Source organism: Camellia sinensis, chromosome 12, assembly GCF_055761805.1.
Source record: "Camellia sinensis isolate YWXY chromosome 12, ASM5576180v1, whole genome shotgun sequence".
Classification (NCBI taxonomy): Eukaryota; Viridiplantae; Streptophyta; class Magnoliopsida; order Ericales; family Theaceae; genus Camellia; species Camellia sinensis.
This window is the reverse complement of record NC_138972.1, coordinates 141,140,006-141,156,757: the sequence shown is the minus strand read 5'-3', so window position 1 is coordinate 141,156,757 and position 16,752 is coordinate 141,140,006. Positions and strand designations below refer to the sequence as shown.

The 16,752-nt window shown below is 33.9% G+C and overlaps 1 protein-coding gene and 1 pseudogene across 1 annotated transcript; both read right to left on the bottom strand.

Annotated features, from left to right (window-relative positions):
• Positions 1–144: 144 nt before the first annotated feature.
• LOC114311084 (L-type lectin-domain containing receptor kinase IX.1 pseudogene) lies at positions 145–2,371 on the bottom strand (annotated as a pseudogene).
• An 8,886-nt stretch (positions 2,372–11,257) lies between these two features.
• Positions 11,258–13,528, bottom strand: LOC145803939 (3-oxoacyl-[acyl-carrier-protein] reductase, chloroplastic-like). The gene is made up of 6 exons (XM_082897320.1): positions 13,456–13,528; positions 13,151–13,227; positions 13,023–13,049; positions 12,531–12,665; positions 12,031–12,090; positions 11,258–11,296 (listed from the first exon to the last, which is right to left on the bottom strand). Exons 1-6 carry the CDS (start codon positions 13,526–13,528, stop codon positions 11,258–11,260), a joined length of 411 nt encoding a protein of 136 aa, XP_082753446.1.
• Positions 13,529–16,752: the final 3,224 nt, after the last annotated feature.

Here is a 16,752-nt window from a genome sequence, read left to right as displayed (position 1 = left end):
TGTTTGATTATGAATATTTTTAAGGATTTAATTATGATATTTATGATAATAAACTTCACAAATGTCATAACTTGCATACGATACATATCTAATGTGCAAAAAATATTCAAAGTGAGACAGCTAGATTAACAATTGTTATGAAGATTTGTAAAAAGAAAACTTGAATAACATGAACTACAACATAATTAAAATATAGCTTGACAGACATTCTTTTAGATATTTTGCAGAAATTATTTTTGGTTTCTTTAATTTATATTACACAGATTCCTCCAAGTTCACCTGTTCATCATCTACAAAAACTAAACATGTTGCTACAGACATTTTTGCTGGAAGAATGGGCAATGGAGCTTCAAAATTAAGCACATGAATTGCTTGGCTAATTGAAGGTCGAAGATTCTGATCTGGGTGAGCACACCAGAGGCCAACAATCATCAAGCATTCCATTTCCTTCGAATTGAAATCTGGGCAGATCTTCGTATCCACCACCGCTTCCAAAAGCCTATTGGTGCCATAGAGGTCCCAAACCCACTCCACCAATACCATCTGACTTTCTTCGACATTTTGGTCAATGGGTCTTCTTCCACAAGCTATCTCCAATGCCACAATTCCAAACCTGTAAACATCTGATTCTTTGCTAGCTTTGCCTGTAACTAAGTATTCAGGTGCCATGTATCCCCTTGTCCCTGCCAAAATGGTCATTTGGTATTTTTCCCGTGGTCGACAAATCTAGCTAATCCAAAATCCCCAATTTTAGTATTGAAATTTGAATCCAACATGACATTGTTCGATTTTACATCTCTGTGCACCATGCATTGTTCCCATCCTTCGTGAAGATACAACAATGCTGAGGCCAAGCCTTGTGCAATTTTATACCTTACTGCCCATGTCAACACGCTTTTTTCATTGAAGAGATGGTTATCTAAGCTTCCATTTTCCATGAACTCATAAACAAGTAGGAGTTCATTTTTGTCATGACACCAACCAAGTAGTTGCACCAAATTTCTATGCCTCAACCGACTAATTATCTTCACTTCAGATGCATACTCCTTTATTCCTTGTTTTGATCCCTTTGATATCCTCTTCACAGCAACATAGGAATTTGATTCCCTCAAGAAACCTTTATAAACCCCACCAAATCCTCCCTCTCCAAGCTTCTGTTTGTCCGCAAAGTTATTTGTTGCATGAAACAATTCAGCATACAAAAACTTCTTTGGTCCGATACCTGCATCGAATTCATCGTCCATGGACATATCAGGGGCAATATTCTTCCCATCCTCTTCTGGTGCTCTACTTTTCTTCCACTTGACAAAGCCCAACAAAGCCAACCCACCAACCAAAGCAGATGATCCAACACTCAACCCCATAACTAGAGCATTTTTGTTGTTTCCACCCTTCTTTCTTGAGCTAGAGGTAGCATTGGGGCTTGGAATGAGAATAGAACTTGGACTTGGACTTGGACTAAGACTAGGACTAGTTGGCACATCAATTTGCAAACTTGAATTGAACGACCATGATTTAACAATATGATTCTCATACAAATCTCCTGTTCCGGCTCAGAAGCCTATTGTAACCCATTCTGGTAAGTGCTCCCTCAAGTCAACCAAAAAACTGAGACTAGTTTCATTTATGTTATTATCTTTGTATCCAGTGAAAACAACACTCAAATTTTTTGAACTAGAATTATAACTAATCCAAGCTTCATTCTCTTTCCCATACGTTATGTTAGCGTGCCATACTGAAGTAACATTAGATGTAATAGAGTTGATATCGATACCTACATGAGTTTCTGCTGGATCCCAAAAATTTGGAAAGGTATCAAACTCCACAGCAACAAATGCAGTCGCTCTGGGTGGGGAAATTGACAAGATTGGAAGACCCATGGCAGCACCATATGCATTCATCGAAGCAGAATTGTTGGGAAGAAGGGAGAATGCGAACCCATCTGCAAAAGTTGAGTTTCCTTTTGAATCAATTATGAACGAGAAATGGGTGTTAAAGTCCGCCAGTGTTCCGGAAGCTATGTCCCCAAGTTGAAGAGGATCTTTATATGTGGCTCGACCGGCTTTCCAAGTTTCCTTTGGAGGGATGATTTGGATGCCTTGGGTGGAAACAGTAGCTTGCCCTTCTAATATGATGGAGCTATTTGTTTCATTAAAATTGGTGAAGTTGAAGTTCAGTGCAGTTGCATGGAGAGGAAAGTAGATGAAGAAGAAGAGAGAACAAAGCATAATAGGTGATGGGAGGGGGTTCCATGGCCAAGAGTTGCAGACAGCCATAGCCTTGATTGTTTGTGATGAAAATTAAATCTTTGATGAGTGAATTTGACATATACATATATTAAACAACAATAGGAAAAAGGTCATTCATTGTTCCAAAGTCTTGTTAAAGTCTTTTGTGTATTGTTTCTAAATACATTTTTTCTGTAGTTATGTGGGGAAGGTAATCCATGTGGGGTCATTTGGAAGAACCAATGTTGTAATTATCCGTGTGGGTTTCTTTGACCAGGTAAACTTTAAAGAGATAAATATCTTGTTGGGACTTTGTTGAATCAGTCTTTGTGCACTGTTTCATTGCTTGCATCTTTAGAGGTGTTTTTCTTCCGGATCATAATCTGAATTGGAAGGTGGACTAAATCTATCATGGGTTTCGTTTCGTTTTCTCAAATACTTATGTATTTCATTTACATAAAAAAACAAAAAACAAAAAAGGTAATCATAATATATTTAAGGGTAAATTACAAACACACTCTCTGAGATTTACTTAAATTATAAATTACCGCCGTGGTTTTAGAAATTACATTATGCCGCTTAAGATTTCTAATTTCATAACAAATAGATCATTTTATTAATAAATCATCAGGTTAATTAATAGTTTTTAATAATGTTAAAATTTTATTTCAATTAATAATTCAGATAATTTTATTATTGTATAGATAAACAGTTAGAAATTTTATTTTTTCAATTAATTCTGTTAAATAAAAAATTCGAACAGGAGGTATTTGTAATTTTTCAAAGTATAGGGGGCGATTCGTATTTTAAGCAAATCTTAGGCGATTTATTTGTAATTTTTCCTATATTTAATTTATAGCATTTGTCACCAAAACAATGGATGGTTTGTTTTCAAAAATATTATTGTCATCCATTTTTTTTGAAACAACGTGATGAATCGAATAAATTACAATTATCAAATCAGCCTAATTTTTTGAGTGGATGAAACATATGAAGTGTTCAACAAAATGAAAGGTTCAAATCATCAAAACAAAGCACGTGATAGGTCCCACGAGTCCCAACAATACCTTTTAATAGAGATTATAGACAACATAGAATCCACCTCCTTTTTTAATTACAAAAAAATTCGATGACAAAATAATCATTTTCTTATGTAAAATTTCATTTGATTAGGTAAAGTTTTATTGGCTTTGCAGCTTTCACGATTATTTTGTCGTTGACCAAACGTGTGATAATTGTATTCTGATAAAATAATAATTCAATTTCATTTATTTTAGTGAATCAAAAACTGCCTATTAGTCTAGAATTTTAGGTATTATCTTTTATTTACACTAGTTCAGCTGTGTTTATAATTATTCTCTATTTTTTTTTTTTCTATTTTTCGTTGGCCAACTGGCTTCATCTCTCTGAATCATTGTGTTCCAATCTGTCTTGAAATTCAACTGCTTGATTGGTGTATCAAATACTGCCTATTGGTCTAAAATTTTAGGAATTATCTTTTATTTACACTAGTTCAGCTGTGTTTATATTTGTTATTTTTTTTTAATTTATTTTTTTTTTCTATTTTTCGTTGGCAAACTGACTTCATCTCTTTGAATCATTGTGGTTCAATCTGTCTAGAAATTCAACTGCGTGATTGGTGTTTTTCGAATTGATTTGGATTAGTATTTGGCCTCAACACAGTAAATTAAGATTTAAAAATAAAATTATTTTTTTAGGACAGAATATTTTAATTGATAAAAGTGTCATTACTATATTTTTAGCAAAAAATTAGAAATTTAGTGTTGAATTACTATCATGTTGGGACTTAAATTTTCGCGTAAAAAATTAAACAATTTTGGAACGAAATTATTTTGACACTACAAGTGAATTTATTATTGATTTTTTTTCGATAATTTGAATAGTTCATTTTGTAGGACTCTTAGTAATTTGAACTGTTTATTTTTTAGGATTCGTTTAGTAGAATATGCATACAAAAAATCAATATGATCTGACATTGATAGTTATATGTTTGAATTACATTTGTATTACAAAAAATGAATAATTATTTTTGAAATTATAATTGTCATCAATTTTTTGAAAATAAAATTTGTATGAATATTTTATTTAATGTGTTAAAATAGATTGAGATGTATATTATTGATTGATGTTTTTACAAGATTGTTGTATTGATTTGTATGTTACAAGCTATTATATAGGAGAGGTGTGAGGTAAGTGAGTGGTGGTAGTGGATGGTAGTGGAGGTGGTGGGTGGTAGTGGAGATGGTAAGTGTGTTAGGTTTAGTGGGGTGGATGTAGTGGGTTAGGTTAGTGGGTTAGGTTTAGTGTACATTAACAGCCCCCCTCAAACTCAAGGAGGATAGGAACTAACCAACTTGAGTTTGAAGAGAGTAACAAAACAGAAAAGTAAACTGATAAATAAAATAAAACAGGATAGGAGACACGGTATGGTCGTGTCAGACCGTTGTAGAAGACACGGTATGGTCGTGTCGGACCGTTGTAGCAGACAGTTTACGGGGTCATGTCGGACCAATGTAGAAGACAGTTTACGAGGTCATGTCGGACCGATGTAGCAGGACAGTTTACGAGGTCATGCCGGACCGTTGTTGAAGCTGTGGTGGTGCACCGAGGAGGCGACTTAGGGAGTGCGCCATGAGCGACTTATACATGATACTGGTATAACCCCCCCTCAAACTCAAATAGGTGTGAAGATAGAAACCTATTTGAGGTTGAAACAAAGGGATTGATAAAGCTGTCCGGTGTAGAAGACACTGTATGAGTGTGTATATAGGCTGCCCAAAAAATATACATGGATGTAGATATCGAGCCCTCAAAAGTCGTGCCCTCAAAAGGTGTGCCCGCACCCTCAAAAGGCGTGCCATCAAAAGGCGTGCCCGAATGCATCAAAAGGCGTGCCATGAAAAGGTGTGCCAGTTTGTCGGCGAGAAGAGGCGCGCGATGCGCGTGGCTGTCTCTGTGTCATGGTCTTTATAAACCGAAGCGGAGGAGGCAGAAACTGAGACAGAAAAACTGAGAGAAACCTCTGAAAAATTCTTCATTTTGCTGAGAAAGAGAGGTCGTTTTGCTGAGAGAGATAGTCTGTAACACTCTGTTGCTGTTGCCCAGAAAATGGCTTCGTCGTCCCGCGGGCTGCTTACCCTCTTTCCCGACCTCAAGGAGTCCACAGGAGAGAGAACTGGTGCGGTGGCCAGTGAACCTCAACCAAACACCGCTGGGTTTGCTCCGCTGAACTTTCCGATGCGGTCTGTGGAGCAAAAAATGGCGCTGCAGACGGATGTGGAGGCCAATCAGTATACGTTGAAGGCATGTGTGGAGTCCATGACGGCGGTCACAAACTTGTCGCACCGGCTGCAGAGTAGGACAAATGAGGTGCAGCAATTAAACGCCCAGCTGGCTCTGCTCCAACGCATGTATAAGGATGCGCGAGCAGAGATAAGCGTGCTAAGGGCAGAAAACAAGGAACTGAAGCGGAAGGCCACCGTGATGTTCCGATTTGGAGGGCCGCCATATGCTGCAGTGGAGGAGCAGGGAGTAGTGGTCATGCCCAGTGGAGTGGGAAACACGGAGGCAACACCGGCAAGGGCCGCCCATGATGGAGGCAAGAAGAAGAGACCGGCGGCAGAGTAGAGAAGAAAAATCCCGTCGGTGGATGTGGTTGGTTTGTTGTTTGTTTGGGTGTCGATTTGTTTGTTTGTTTGTTTTGTTTTTGTTTTTTTTTTTTTTTTTTTTTTTTTTGGTGTAAAATTATGATCAGGGCGAAGGCCCGATAGAAATAAAATGAGTTTGTGGAAGGAGGAATGTTGTTTTGTTTTTTTTTGTTTTTGTTTTTGTTTTTGTTTTTTTTTTTTTTTTTTTTTTTTTTTTACAACTTACTTGGTGCTCCATTTTTTTTTTTTTTTTTTTATTGTACCAATTCCTCCTCGAGGGTTGTGTTGTGTGGGTGGAGACTAAAAAGGTGTGGGTGGAGACTAAAAAGAAAATAATAAAGAAAGGTGGGTGGTGGAAACAATGATGGTGGAGGGACAAAAAAACAGCTAAGGTGGGAGAGAGGAAATAGAATATATGGAGAAGCTTTTACAGGTTGTATCAGAGAGAGAGAAGAAGTTGGGTGGGTGTGTGTGGTGATTCTTTAAAAACCATGCTGTTGGTTGCTATTCTAACCGAGAGTCAGAGAGAGTGAGTTGTGTCGTGCATGGAGAGAGATGTGCACCGTGTGTGTGTGTTGAAGCAGCTTGTGTGTCGTCTTCTCCGTAACCTGAACTCAAGCTCAATACGGTGGCCGGAGGCGGCGCAAGGGGACCGAAGGCGGTGGCGCCGCCGCTTCTGGCGGAGGACGGTTCATAAACCCTTGTGGGTGGTGGTGGGTCTTTGGTGGTGGAAGGAGGTAGGAAGTCTTGGAAGGTGTAGTATGGGCCGGTGACTGTGAGTAACGCCGTGAGGTTTACGAATGGTGGTGCCGGTGCTGGAGCCGGAGTCAGGCTGAATATTGGAGATTGAGGAGTTTGGGCATATGTTGATGGAGATCCCTCATAAGCCTTCAAACGACCAAGTGCAGCTGCTCCGCGCTTAGTCTTGTGAGGAATCATCCCACGAATGGTGTGCCAGAGTATCTTAGCTGGGGCTCGGAAGTGGATGGGGCCATGAGAGGGCTAGGTGTTCATGCGCTTGCAGAGAAAGCGGAGGTACTTCATCTTCTGGCGGACGAGTCCTCCGGAAAGGCATATCTCCTCGCACCTCACAACCACCACTTTCTGGCCGTTCAAGAGCTCTTTCGCCAGAATCGAAGCCAGCCTCCCCAGCATGTGGTGCCGAGCGTCCACTACATTGGAAATGGGAAAGGTATGTGTAGAAAATAAGCGGAATAGGTGGAGGTCCGGCGGACGGCTAAGGTGAGGTTGCCGCCCGCCGGTGAAGCGAAAAATATTAGGTTCTAAACCTGCTCTGATACCATGTTAAAATAGATTGAGATGTATATTATTGATTGATGTTTTTACAAGATTGTTGTATTGATTTGTATGTTACAAGCTATTATATAGGAGAGGTGTGAGGTAAGTGAGTGGTGGTAGTGGATGGTAGTGGAGGTGGTGGGTGGTAGTGGAGATGGTAAGTGTGTTAGGTTTAGTGGGGTGGATGTAGTGGGTTAGGTTAGTGGGTTAGGTTTAGTGTACATTAACATAATGGATCCTCAAAAATAAATAATTCAAATCACTAAGGTCAATTTAAAAATGAGCTTATCCAATCCAAACGTTTTCTCAAGATAACTTGGGAATCCAAATCCAAAAATCAAGTTTATGTTATGGTCCAATTACGGTGTGGACTTTTGGCCAATCCAACGAGATGTTTGGTTTCCATGGAAAACGAAAGCTAATGCTAACGAATACTTTTCAAAATAATATATGACTGCATTCATTTATTTGGAAAATTGACTCTTTAGTCGTCTTCAAATTCCAAATATAAGAATTGACCAATCCAACAAGACGTTTCATTAGTTCACGGTGACCGTGGGTCGCGGATCTAATTCTTTAAATCATATCTATGAGAAAATTGATAATTTTTCTTATATCGTGATTATTTTTTAGCAGATTTATTTTTGTTATTTGTAATTCGATTATTTATTTGGTTTTTTAGGATAATGTTATTTTTCTTTTTAATCTGTATATTATTTATTTATTTCTTGTTAATATAACTGTTTTTGTTTTTCATGATTCTCAAAAAATAAAATAAATAACGAACCACGACGTTTCATCTTCATTATTGGAAACGAAAGCCTTTCGTCGAAAGGTAACTAACATGCCAGTGGAGACACGAATATGGAGCTTAGATTTGTACCCCATCACATGACTCATGGTGGGTCCACGATATTAAGTTAGGTCATATTATAATATGGTGTGATTATAATTAGTATTGTAATATTATGTTAGAAATGTAATATAATTTTGTGTGTGTGTGTTAATATAGTGGTATTAGTTAATAAGGATTAATCTACGAAATTGAGTGGCTCAATTATTAGATTACTTAGCCAATTGTCTAATATCCACACAAAAAATCTCAAAATATTCTTATTAGTGAAGGTCTTTGGGGCAAAAAACATTTAACCCCCTTGTTGTTTGGTTTGTTGTAGATGACTCCTGACGTTTGAAAATATACAAGCATCTCTTCTATGATTCTGGATTAATTTGCAATCATTACATTGTCTACATCAAAAAGACTAATTTATCCTTACACTGACACACTCACCTCCCACACACCCGTCACACACATGCACTTTCATTCTCTCATCTCTTTTTTTTTTTTGCTCTCTCTCTCTGTGCAATACATATCATATCACATCACTCATCTCACCTTTTTAATTGAAAAACAAAACAAATTTGACTCAATTTTATATTAATAAAACACATATAATTTTTTATATATAAATTCAATTTTTATCAAATAAATATTATTAAAAAAAATATCAAATTTTTTTTTTAAAAATAAAACTAATATTTAACATATTTAACAAAAATTTAAATTAATAATTCAATAAATATATAATATAAACTTACATAATTAAAATAATTTGTATGATTTGAAATTAATGTAAAAAACAATTATTTAGAATTATTTTTGAATAGAAAAATATTATTTTTGTTTACTAAAAAAAACGTAAAGACTTATAAAAAAATATTAACTCAAATTGTAAAAAATTAATAATAATAATAATAATAATAATAATAATAATAATAATAATAATAATAATAATAATAATAATAATAATAATAATAATATCCAAACTACACAAATTTTAACTTAAATTGTATAAATAACAACTACTAATAAACCATACAAATAATAATAATTAAATCATACAAATTTTATTTTGTATTTTTATTAACTCAAATCATACAATAAAAATAATACAAATTAATATATAAAAAAAAGTTCACTAAAAATAATCAAAAAATAGTCACATATATTTTAGCATTAAAAATAGTTTCAAAAAATTATGTCTTGAGAAATCCAATTCATCATATTTGATTGAATTTTGTCTCCTATTTTTCTAAAAAAATAAATAAAACTAATTTGTAAAGAAAAGATCATTTTCTTATGATTCTATAAACAAAGTATATAATAAAGTGTAATAAAATGTAATCAAGTGTTTCCCCTCCAGTATTATTTGCAGACGACATTTCAATATTTCTAATATTGTATAATAAAGTTAAAAAAAATAAACAATTAAAATAAACAATAAAATTAAAAAATGAAAAAGACACTATAGAGTGGAAGTCAAATTAAACAAATAAATATTTGATTAAATAAATAAATAAATAAAAGATAAAAATATAATTAAAAAAATAAACAAATTAAAAATAATAAAAATAAAAAGGGAGAGGGAGTACTAATTGTTCCAGGATTGTTCCACTTTTCTCTCTAATTTGGGTGGAATATAACATCCATTTCATAGCATTGTCTTATAGTGAAAGATATGGTCATTTTGGTCTTTTGTTCAAACCATTTTTAGAGAAAAAGTTGTAAAACGGACCAATATATACAAATGGAGCACGTGCAGTCCACTTGCCGTTTGTTTAGATAGAAAATGTAATAGTTACAGATCAGTCCAAAACTATAAGGGAGGTATCCATATATTTCTAAACATCAAGGGGCCATCTACAATAACCCAAAATCACGAGGAGTTAAGTGCTTTTTGCCCTAAATTTTAATAGGCACAATAAAATAAAACCTCATTTTTATATTTAACCTTGAGCCTCAAAAAATCTTGAGTGGTTATTGGTTATATAAAAACTCTCGTTATATTGTTGTTTCTATTTATAAAGTAAAGGAAATTATCATTTTACTTTCATTTCAATGGAATTGAATTTCAATACTACCACCCCAAAAAGCTATACAAATGAAGGGGAAAAAAGGAACAGTTGCAGAAGACGAGGTGAATTTGTAGGAATTTGTGTTGTAACTGTAACATGAAGAAACCTCTCTAATCCGTTATTAAAACTTTTTCTATTGAATTTAAATTTAATAAATAGAAGTGAGATTGAATTATTTCATCAAACATTATTAAGTTAAGAGTGAGTCAAAATTTTCACTACAAATAAATCAAATCATTCATCAAATTTTTAAGGGTAAATTACACTGACACTCCTTGAGGTTTGATCCAATTGCATTCTACTCCCTGACATTATAAAAATTACATTTCCACCCTTATGGTTAATAGTCTTATTTCACAAACCTCATACTTATATAAAAGGTAACAACTTCTAGTACAAATACAGAGGAAATTAAGTTGAAAAAAAATAATAAAGAAAAGGAAAGGGAAAAAAAAATTAGAGGAAGTAAAGCAAAGTAAGAAAAGAGAAAGTGTATGAGTTCAATATTTTCATTCCATCTAATAATTACAATAACAGAAGAGTTAGTGTAATTTTCCAAACGTCAAAAAGTGATATGTATTAAACTCAAACCTCAGGGGATGTAAGTGTAATTTACCCAATTTTTAATTGTCGTATTTTTACTCGTACATTATACATCAATTATGGCTTCACTTTTTTTGGTTTGTTTTTTTGTTTTGTTTTTTCTATCTATAGTTTCTTATTATGTCGTCCAACTCTATGTTAACATTTGTGAATGTCTATTTGAATGTTTTCAAGCTAATTTATTTATTTTTTTGTTGCACAACAGGTGTTTGACAAATTTGCTAAATGAAGGTTTCTTTTTGTTCTCAGCAATCACTTTCCTTTTACTCCGAAAACTGTAAGTTCAGTTCTAATTTTCATAAACTCTGTTGTCTTTTTTTCCTAATTTGATGTTAAATATGACCAATATTAATATAGGATTACCATTTTTTTTTTGGTTAGTTTGTGTTTGCACTTTACATATGTGATTTTTTTATTATTTCATGAGATTTTTATTTTTGTAATTGAAATGCATCTTCTTGGATTCTTATTGAATTTTCTTGATAGTTGATTCTCATTTCAACAAGTTTGATGAGGAACAATGGATTCTACAAGTATAAGCTCTTAAAGTGTGGATAGCTTCTTGTCAACCAGCTCAAATTCCTGCACAAAAAAAAAAAAAAAGTAGAGTCACTGCAGGAAATTCAGCTTTTAGCGGCGTTTAAAAAACGCCGCGATAAGTGCCAAAAACGCCACTAATTCTTTTTGTGACGCTTAGCACCAAACGTCGAGGACGCGGCCGTCGCTATAGCATTGTGGCGCTTTAAAAACGTTGTTAATTTTTTATAGGCGGCGTTTTTAAAACGCCGCTAAATGTGATACATAAAGGCAAAGTGACGTCATGACAATTTTTAGCGGCACTTTAGAAATGTCGTTAATTGGTATAGGCGACGTTTTTTAAAAAACACCTCTAAATGTTATACATAATTACAAAATGACGTCCTGACAACTTTTAGCGACGTTTCAAAAACGTCGTCATAGCCTTTTTTTAATTTTAAAAAACTAACCGTTAACTGTGGGGTTTTGAAAAATGCCATCTTTATGTTTTTAATTGTTTTTTTTTTTAAATTATGCTAATTTTATGTGGTTAAACTAAAAAAATACATGTAATAAAATTGAAAAGTAACACTAACATAAAACAATGACTCCTATTTCCATTCAAATGAACATTTGTCAAAAGAGCCGATTATACAAAAAGCTGTCAATTAGCAAATATATCATTAATTCACTTTCTCATTTAATTTAATATCCAATCACCATTAACTAAAAAATAATAGGAAAAACATCAAGACAAACCCCATGAGTTATGATTTAATTTAATGTCTTGCCGTTATTACTAAATTCACTGAACTCAACTGATATAGCATAGAATCTGTAGTCTTCACTGGTCTAGATACCTGCATCAGAACATGGAAGCCAAATCAATAAATCAATAACTGTAGAAGTGTTAAACATAAGATCTACATTACAACTCACCATTTGTTGAAGAATGTTTTGTACCTGGAAAACAATTTAAACAAATCAGTCATTTCTGAGGCTTTGAAATAGCAGGAAAAGGCAGAAAAATAATTTATTTCTAGGCATTAACTAGAAATAAGCTATCAACCAATTCATTTTATTCTTCATCATATACTTCTGAAGCCATGAACTCTGGTGTCCCTAATTAATCTCAAAAAATAGATAAAAACTAACTCAATGATTTCCAATAATTGTGTCAATCAACCAATCACTCACACAGAAAGTTACATATCATCACAAAAAGTCATTTTACAACAGATAAAAAGTCATTCTTGTGTCTAATTACAAGAATGAAATGAAACATATCTGGAAAACTCACATTAATATTCCTACTCACATATTCCCTTGCCATGGTTTTTGTGAGGCCAAGTAGCCCTACCTTTGCAGCATTATAATTGGCGTGCCCAACGTTACCAACAAGACCAACAATTGATGCTATGTTGATTATCCTTCCCTGCCACATCAGCAATTAAGATAAATGGGAGATTGAAAAGCAAAAAGATAATAAATAGCTACCAAATAATTGAATTTTTTTTCTCAATTGTTTCTCAAAATATCAAATTTCTTTCTCAATTGTAAGCAACTTGTGATGCATTATGAAAGAGCATGAAATGAGGAGAGAATTGAAATATTTTTCCAAAAACTATTTCTGCTGCAAATTTGAGAAACAAACTTTCAAGTGGAAACGCATATAAAAAATAGGTTGAAACTAAAATCCCTACCCACCCCCCTGCATGTGGGAAAAAAAGTGTAGCTGTCTGGCAAATACATTTTTAATATAAATAAAATTGAGTCTCTGAGAAAGGAATACCTTTTTCTTTTTCATCATAATTTTGGCCTGCAAAGAGTAGTAGAAAAGCTGCTTAGATCCAACTAAGAGGAAAGCTATGACTGCCAAAACTGAGCTTAAAATCTACATGCTTGTGTGCATAGGTATACACCAGTGAGATTTAGATCAATAACCTTCTTCCATTGAGCAGTCTTCATTCTCATCAATAAACCATCTCTAGTAATACCTGAAACCATTGTTGATCAGTTAGTGGACTATATCTGAAACGGTTAATGATGGAAGAGGAGGTGGAACATTCAAGAACCTACATTGTTTATCAATATATCAACTGTTCCCCATGCATCAACCGCTTGTAGATGCGACAATTATGAAGCAAACTAAAAAATATCACCATATTAAACTAAATATATATTATAATATTAATTTTATTATCAGCATTGCAAAGCAGATACACCTGCACATTTCCCAGTAGCTTCAAGCAAAGCAGCATTGCAAGTCTTCAGCTCTATGGAGGTGCCTGAGAACATTGAGGCTGCCTCCTCTCATCCTCCGCTATGTCCCATACACCTGCACATTTAACTTTCCGTCAAAATTCTTAATGAACTTTTTTATATATTCTTATATAAATTATGTGAGAAAAAAAAAACTAATAAGACAGAGATAAGAAAAACAAAGGAAAAAACAAGTGAGAATAAGTATCTACACCTGTATAGTCCTACTTGCTTCCTGCACAAGTACATTCTAAAACTAAATAAATTAGATTGTTATTGAAAAGACATCTATTGTCAAGAGAATTGCTTTCCTTAAAAAGGGATATGATGTGATGATCGTTTATTTTAACTAACTTAGAACTCTCACCTAAAATCGTCCGAACAGCTTCTAGGTAGGAGGGATTTCTCTTGGGCCCTGGACCGGGCGATCTGTAACAGTGGCACAGAGAGAAGGCAGAAACAAAGGTTACTGATGCAAAGAGCAGCATAGCCAATGGGCCTGCAAATCTCAATTGTTAATAGGAACTTTTCAACTAATATCACAAACTACAAAAACATTTGATCAATTGAAACTATTAGTTTCAATAGTAGCTTAAGAATAGAATATTTATCCATCATAACAACTCCATTTAGTAACAATGGTTGGATCTTAAAAAAAACATTTAGTAAGTATCTATAAAAAATAAAAATAAAAAAGGAACCATTTGGTTTAGTAGGAAATAAGAAAACATGTTTCAGACCACCGATTTGATGAGTCCATACACTCTAAGACGGTGTTTGGTTCACTGAAATGAAGGTAGAATGGAATGGAATAATTATTACTTAGCATCCCATTAGAATGACCATTCCTTTATAATGTTGAATGATGATTCTATTTGAATGAATTTTCTACCAATTTTTTGCTCTAATTGAAAGCTCATAAACTCACTGCAATATTGAATTTGCACTTTCACAATATCTAAGTGTGCAAATGGTAGTATAAATAATATTTTTCTTATTTTCATAATTAGTACACACACCTCCAGAAGAGGTGCCTGATAAAGGAACACAAATCATAAGCAGTTTCTTAACATGACACAAAAAACTAATTCACGGATGTGCCTAATTCACAGAAAAAAATCAGCATCACGTAACAAACATGGCAGCCACAAGATCAGTTCTGATTCAAGAGATGGAACACAAACCATAAGCAGTTTCTTAACATGCTCCTCAAACATGACACAAAAAACTTATGCTATATCCCTCGCCATTAAACTGAACAAGCATCCAGCCCTGCACCTAAGCAAGTCCCCTCTCCAAGGTGGTTAGGTGCTTCTCACTGTATCAAGTGGAATACAAAGTGAAGACCATAAAAGATGAACGAGAATGGTGTGATAGTATTTTCCAGTGCTTAACATCATCAAAAATGGACGTATCAGCACAAAAAATTCAAGGATACTAGAGAATTCAAACTAACAAGCTAGATCCCCACCAGCCACCATTGGTTGAGGAAGTGGTGATCTTAAGAAAGCTATTCATAAAGGTAGTCTCCTTCTCGGTCAATGCACTGTGCACAATTTAATTTATTTGTCCCTCAATAAAAGTGGCACGTGCATGATTGAGTGTCTAGTCCACTATTTGTACTGAGACTTCAGAAGAAAGGGCATGAAATAAGAAGTTGAGTTTGAAACTCAAGAAAACCAATACGATATTCTAAATTTACATAAATAATAAATTCATCTTTTGGTCATTTAAACTTCACTAATCTAATTTCATTTGATAGAGAACATGAGAAAGAAAAAAATAAGTTTACCCTTACCAGCACCCCACCCAATCTTGATGCCAATGGTTTCTTGATAATTCCCGATGAATTGCAAGAAATGCACTTAAGTGAGAAAAATACCATATACAGCTCAATATAATTACAGTTATGTTGTTGAGAAATTAAACCATATATTGCTTATAATGTAGGACTTTGGCAAGCTAAGAGACCAAGACACATAAGCAGCTGATAATGCAAAGACAAACAACGAAGTATGTAATATGAAAAATCACTAAACTAACAAATTATAGTAATTAACAACTATTAGCTGCATGTATTACTTACTAGCATGAAATGTATTCAAGTGCATAATAAAATCTGAGAGGCTCTTAAATAATTTCTTACAAAAGGCCGAAGAAAATGAACTAAAGAAACAATGGATCTAATCAGTTCTTGGAAAGAGGCCACAGACACAGCTACAATTTACTCAACTATTTAATTGTAGCAACTGACAACAAAGGGCGGCACATAGAGCTTCAATTCCTAATTCTTTCATAAAAATAATGATTATTACAGAGATTGGTTGTCATGCAAGAAGTCAAGTAAAATTTCCTTCACCACATGTAGTTGGAAATATATTATAAAGGGAATACCAATATTAAATATTAAAAATGATCAAAATTGGCAAGTAAACCATGAATTGAACAGCACTGTGACAAAGGAGTATATATATCTGTGTATGCATTATGCATTTGAACAAACAATATATGTTATGTATTATGTATGTATTATGCATTTGAACAAAGGAGTTGTCACAATAAGAGCAAAACAAATCCAAATGCCTGAAGTATACTTCATATCACCAGAAAAGTATCACCTCACCATGGCTAGATGAAAGCCACACAGTTACAAAAATTCTAATAGGGAGGACCATATATCACGCGACTTACAAAAACTGTCATATCAGCAGTGCTTTGCTTTGGATCTTTAGAATCTTGTCCATCTTGTAAGAAAAATCAATGAGATTACTGATTGATATCTGACTCAAACTTTAACCTAAGTAAATCAATCTGATTGATATCTGATATTGTAATAATATATTATATAAAAAGGATAAATAGAAAATTTCTTAAGGTAGTACATGGTATAATATTAATATAGATCTTAAAAACCCTTATTTTCATATTACTCTCTGATTGGATAGAACTCAGATATCTGAGATGCCCAGCTCTTTCCTCCTAGGACAGCAGCAGTAGTGCAAAATGCTTGTCCTCTGTTAACGGAAAAACATAATCAGTCCAACATAATAAAAATTAAATGTCGTTTTATTACCTTAACTGTATTTTCAATGAACAAAACATGGCATTCAAACTACAAATGCTAATAAATTGATATCAATTCCCAAACAATGAACAAAAAGCTAACACAGAGTTGTTCAATTCAAATCTAAACAAGATCAAAACCAGAACAATCATGTAAACAAATATATTAGAACTTACCTCCAATGAGAAAGGGCTTC

Bases quoted from the DNA above. Each gene is read 5' to 3' on its own strand.
- LOC145803939 (XM_082897320.1), bottom strand. From the start codon at position 13,528: ATGTTCTCAGGCACCTCCATAGAGCTGAAGACTTGCAATGCTGCTTTG. The intron at 13,050-13,150 runs GTATACCTATGC...TACTCTTTGCAG, and splicing joins TTGATCTAAATCTCACTGGT to GCCAAAATTATGATGAAAAA. The intron at 12,666-13,022 runs GTATTCCTTTCT...CTGATGTGGCAG, and splicing joins TTATGATGAAAAAGAAAAAG to GGAAGGATAATCAACATAGC.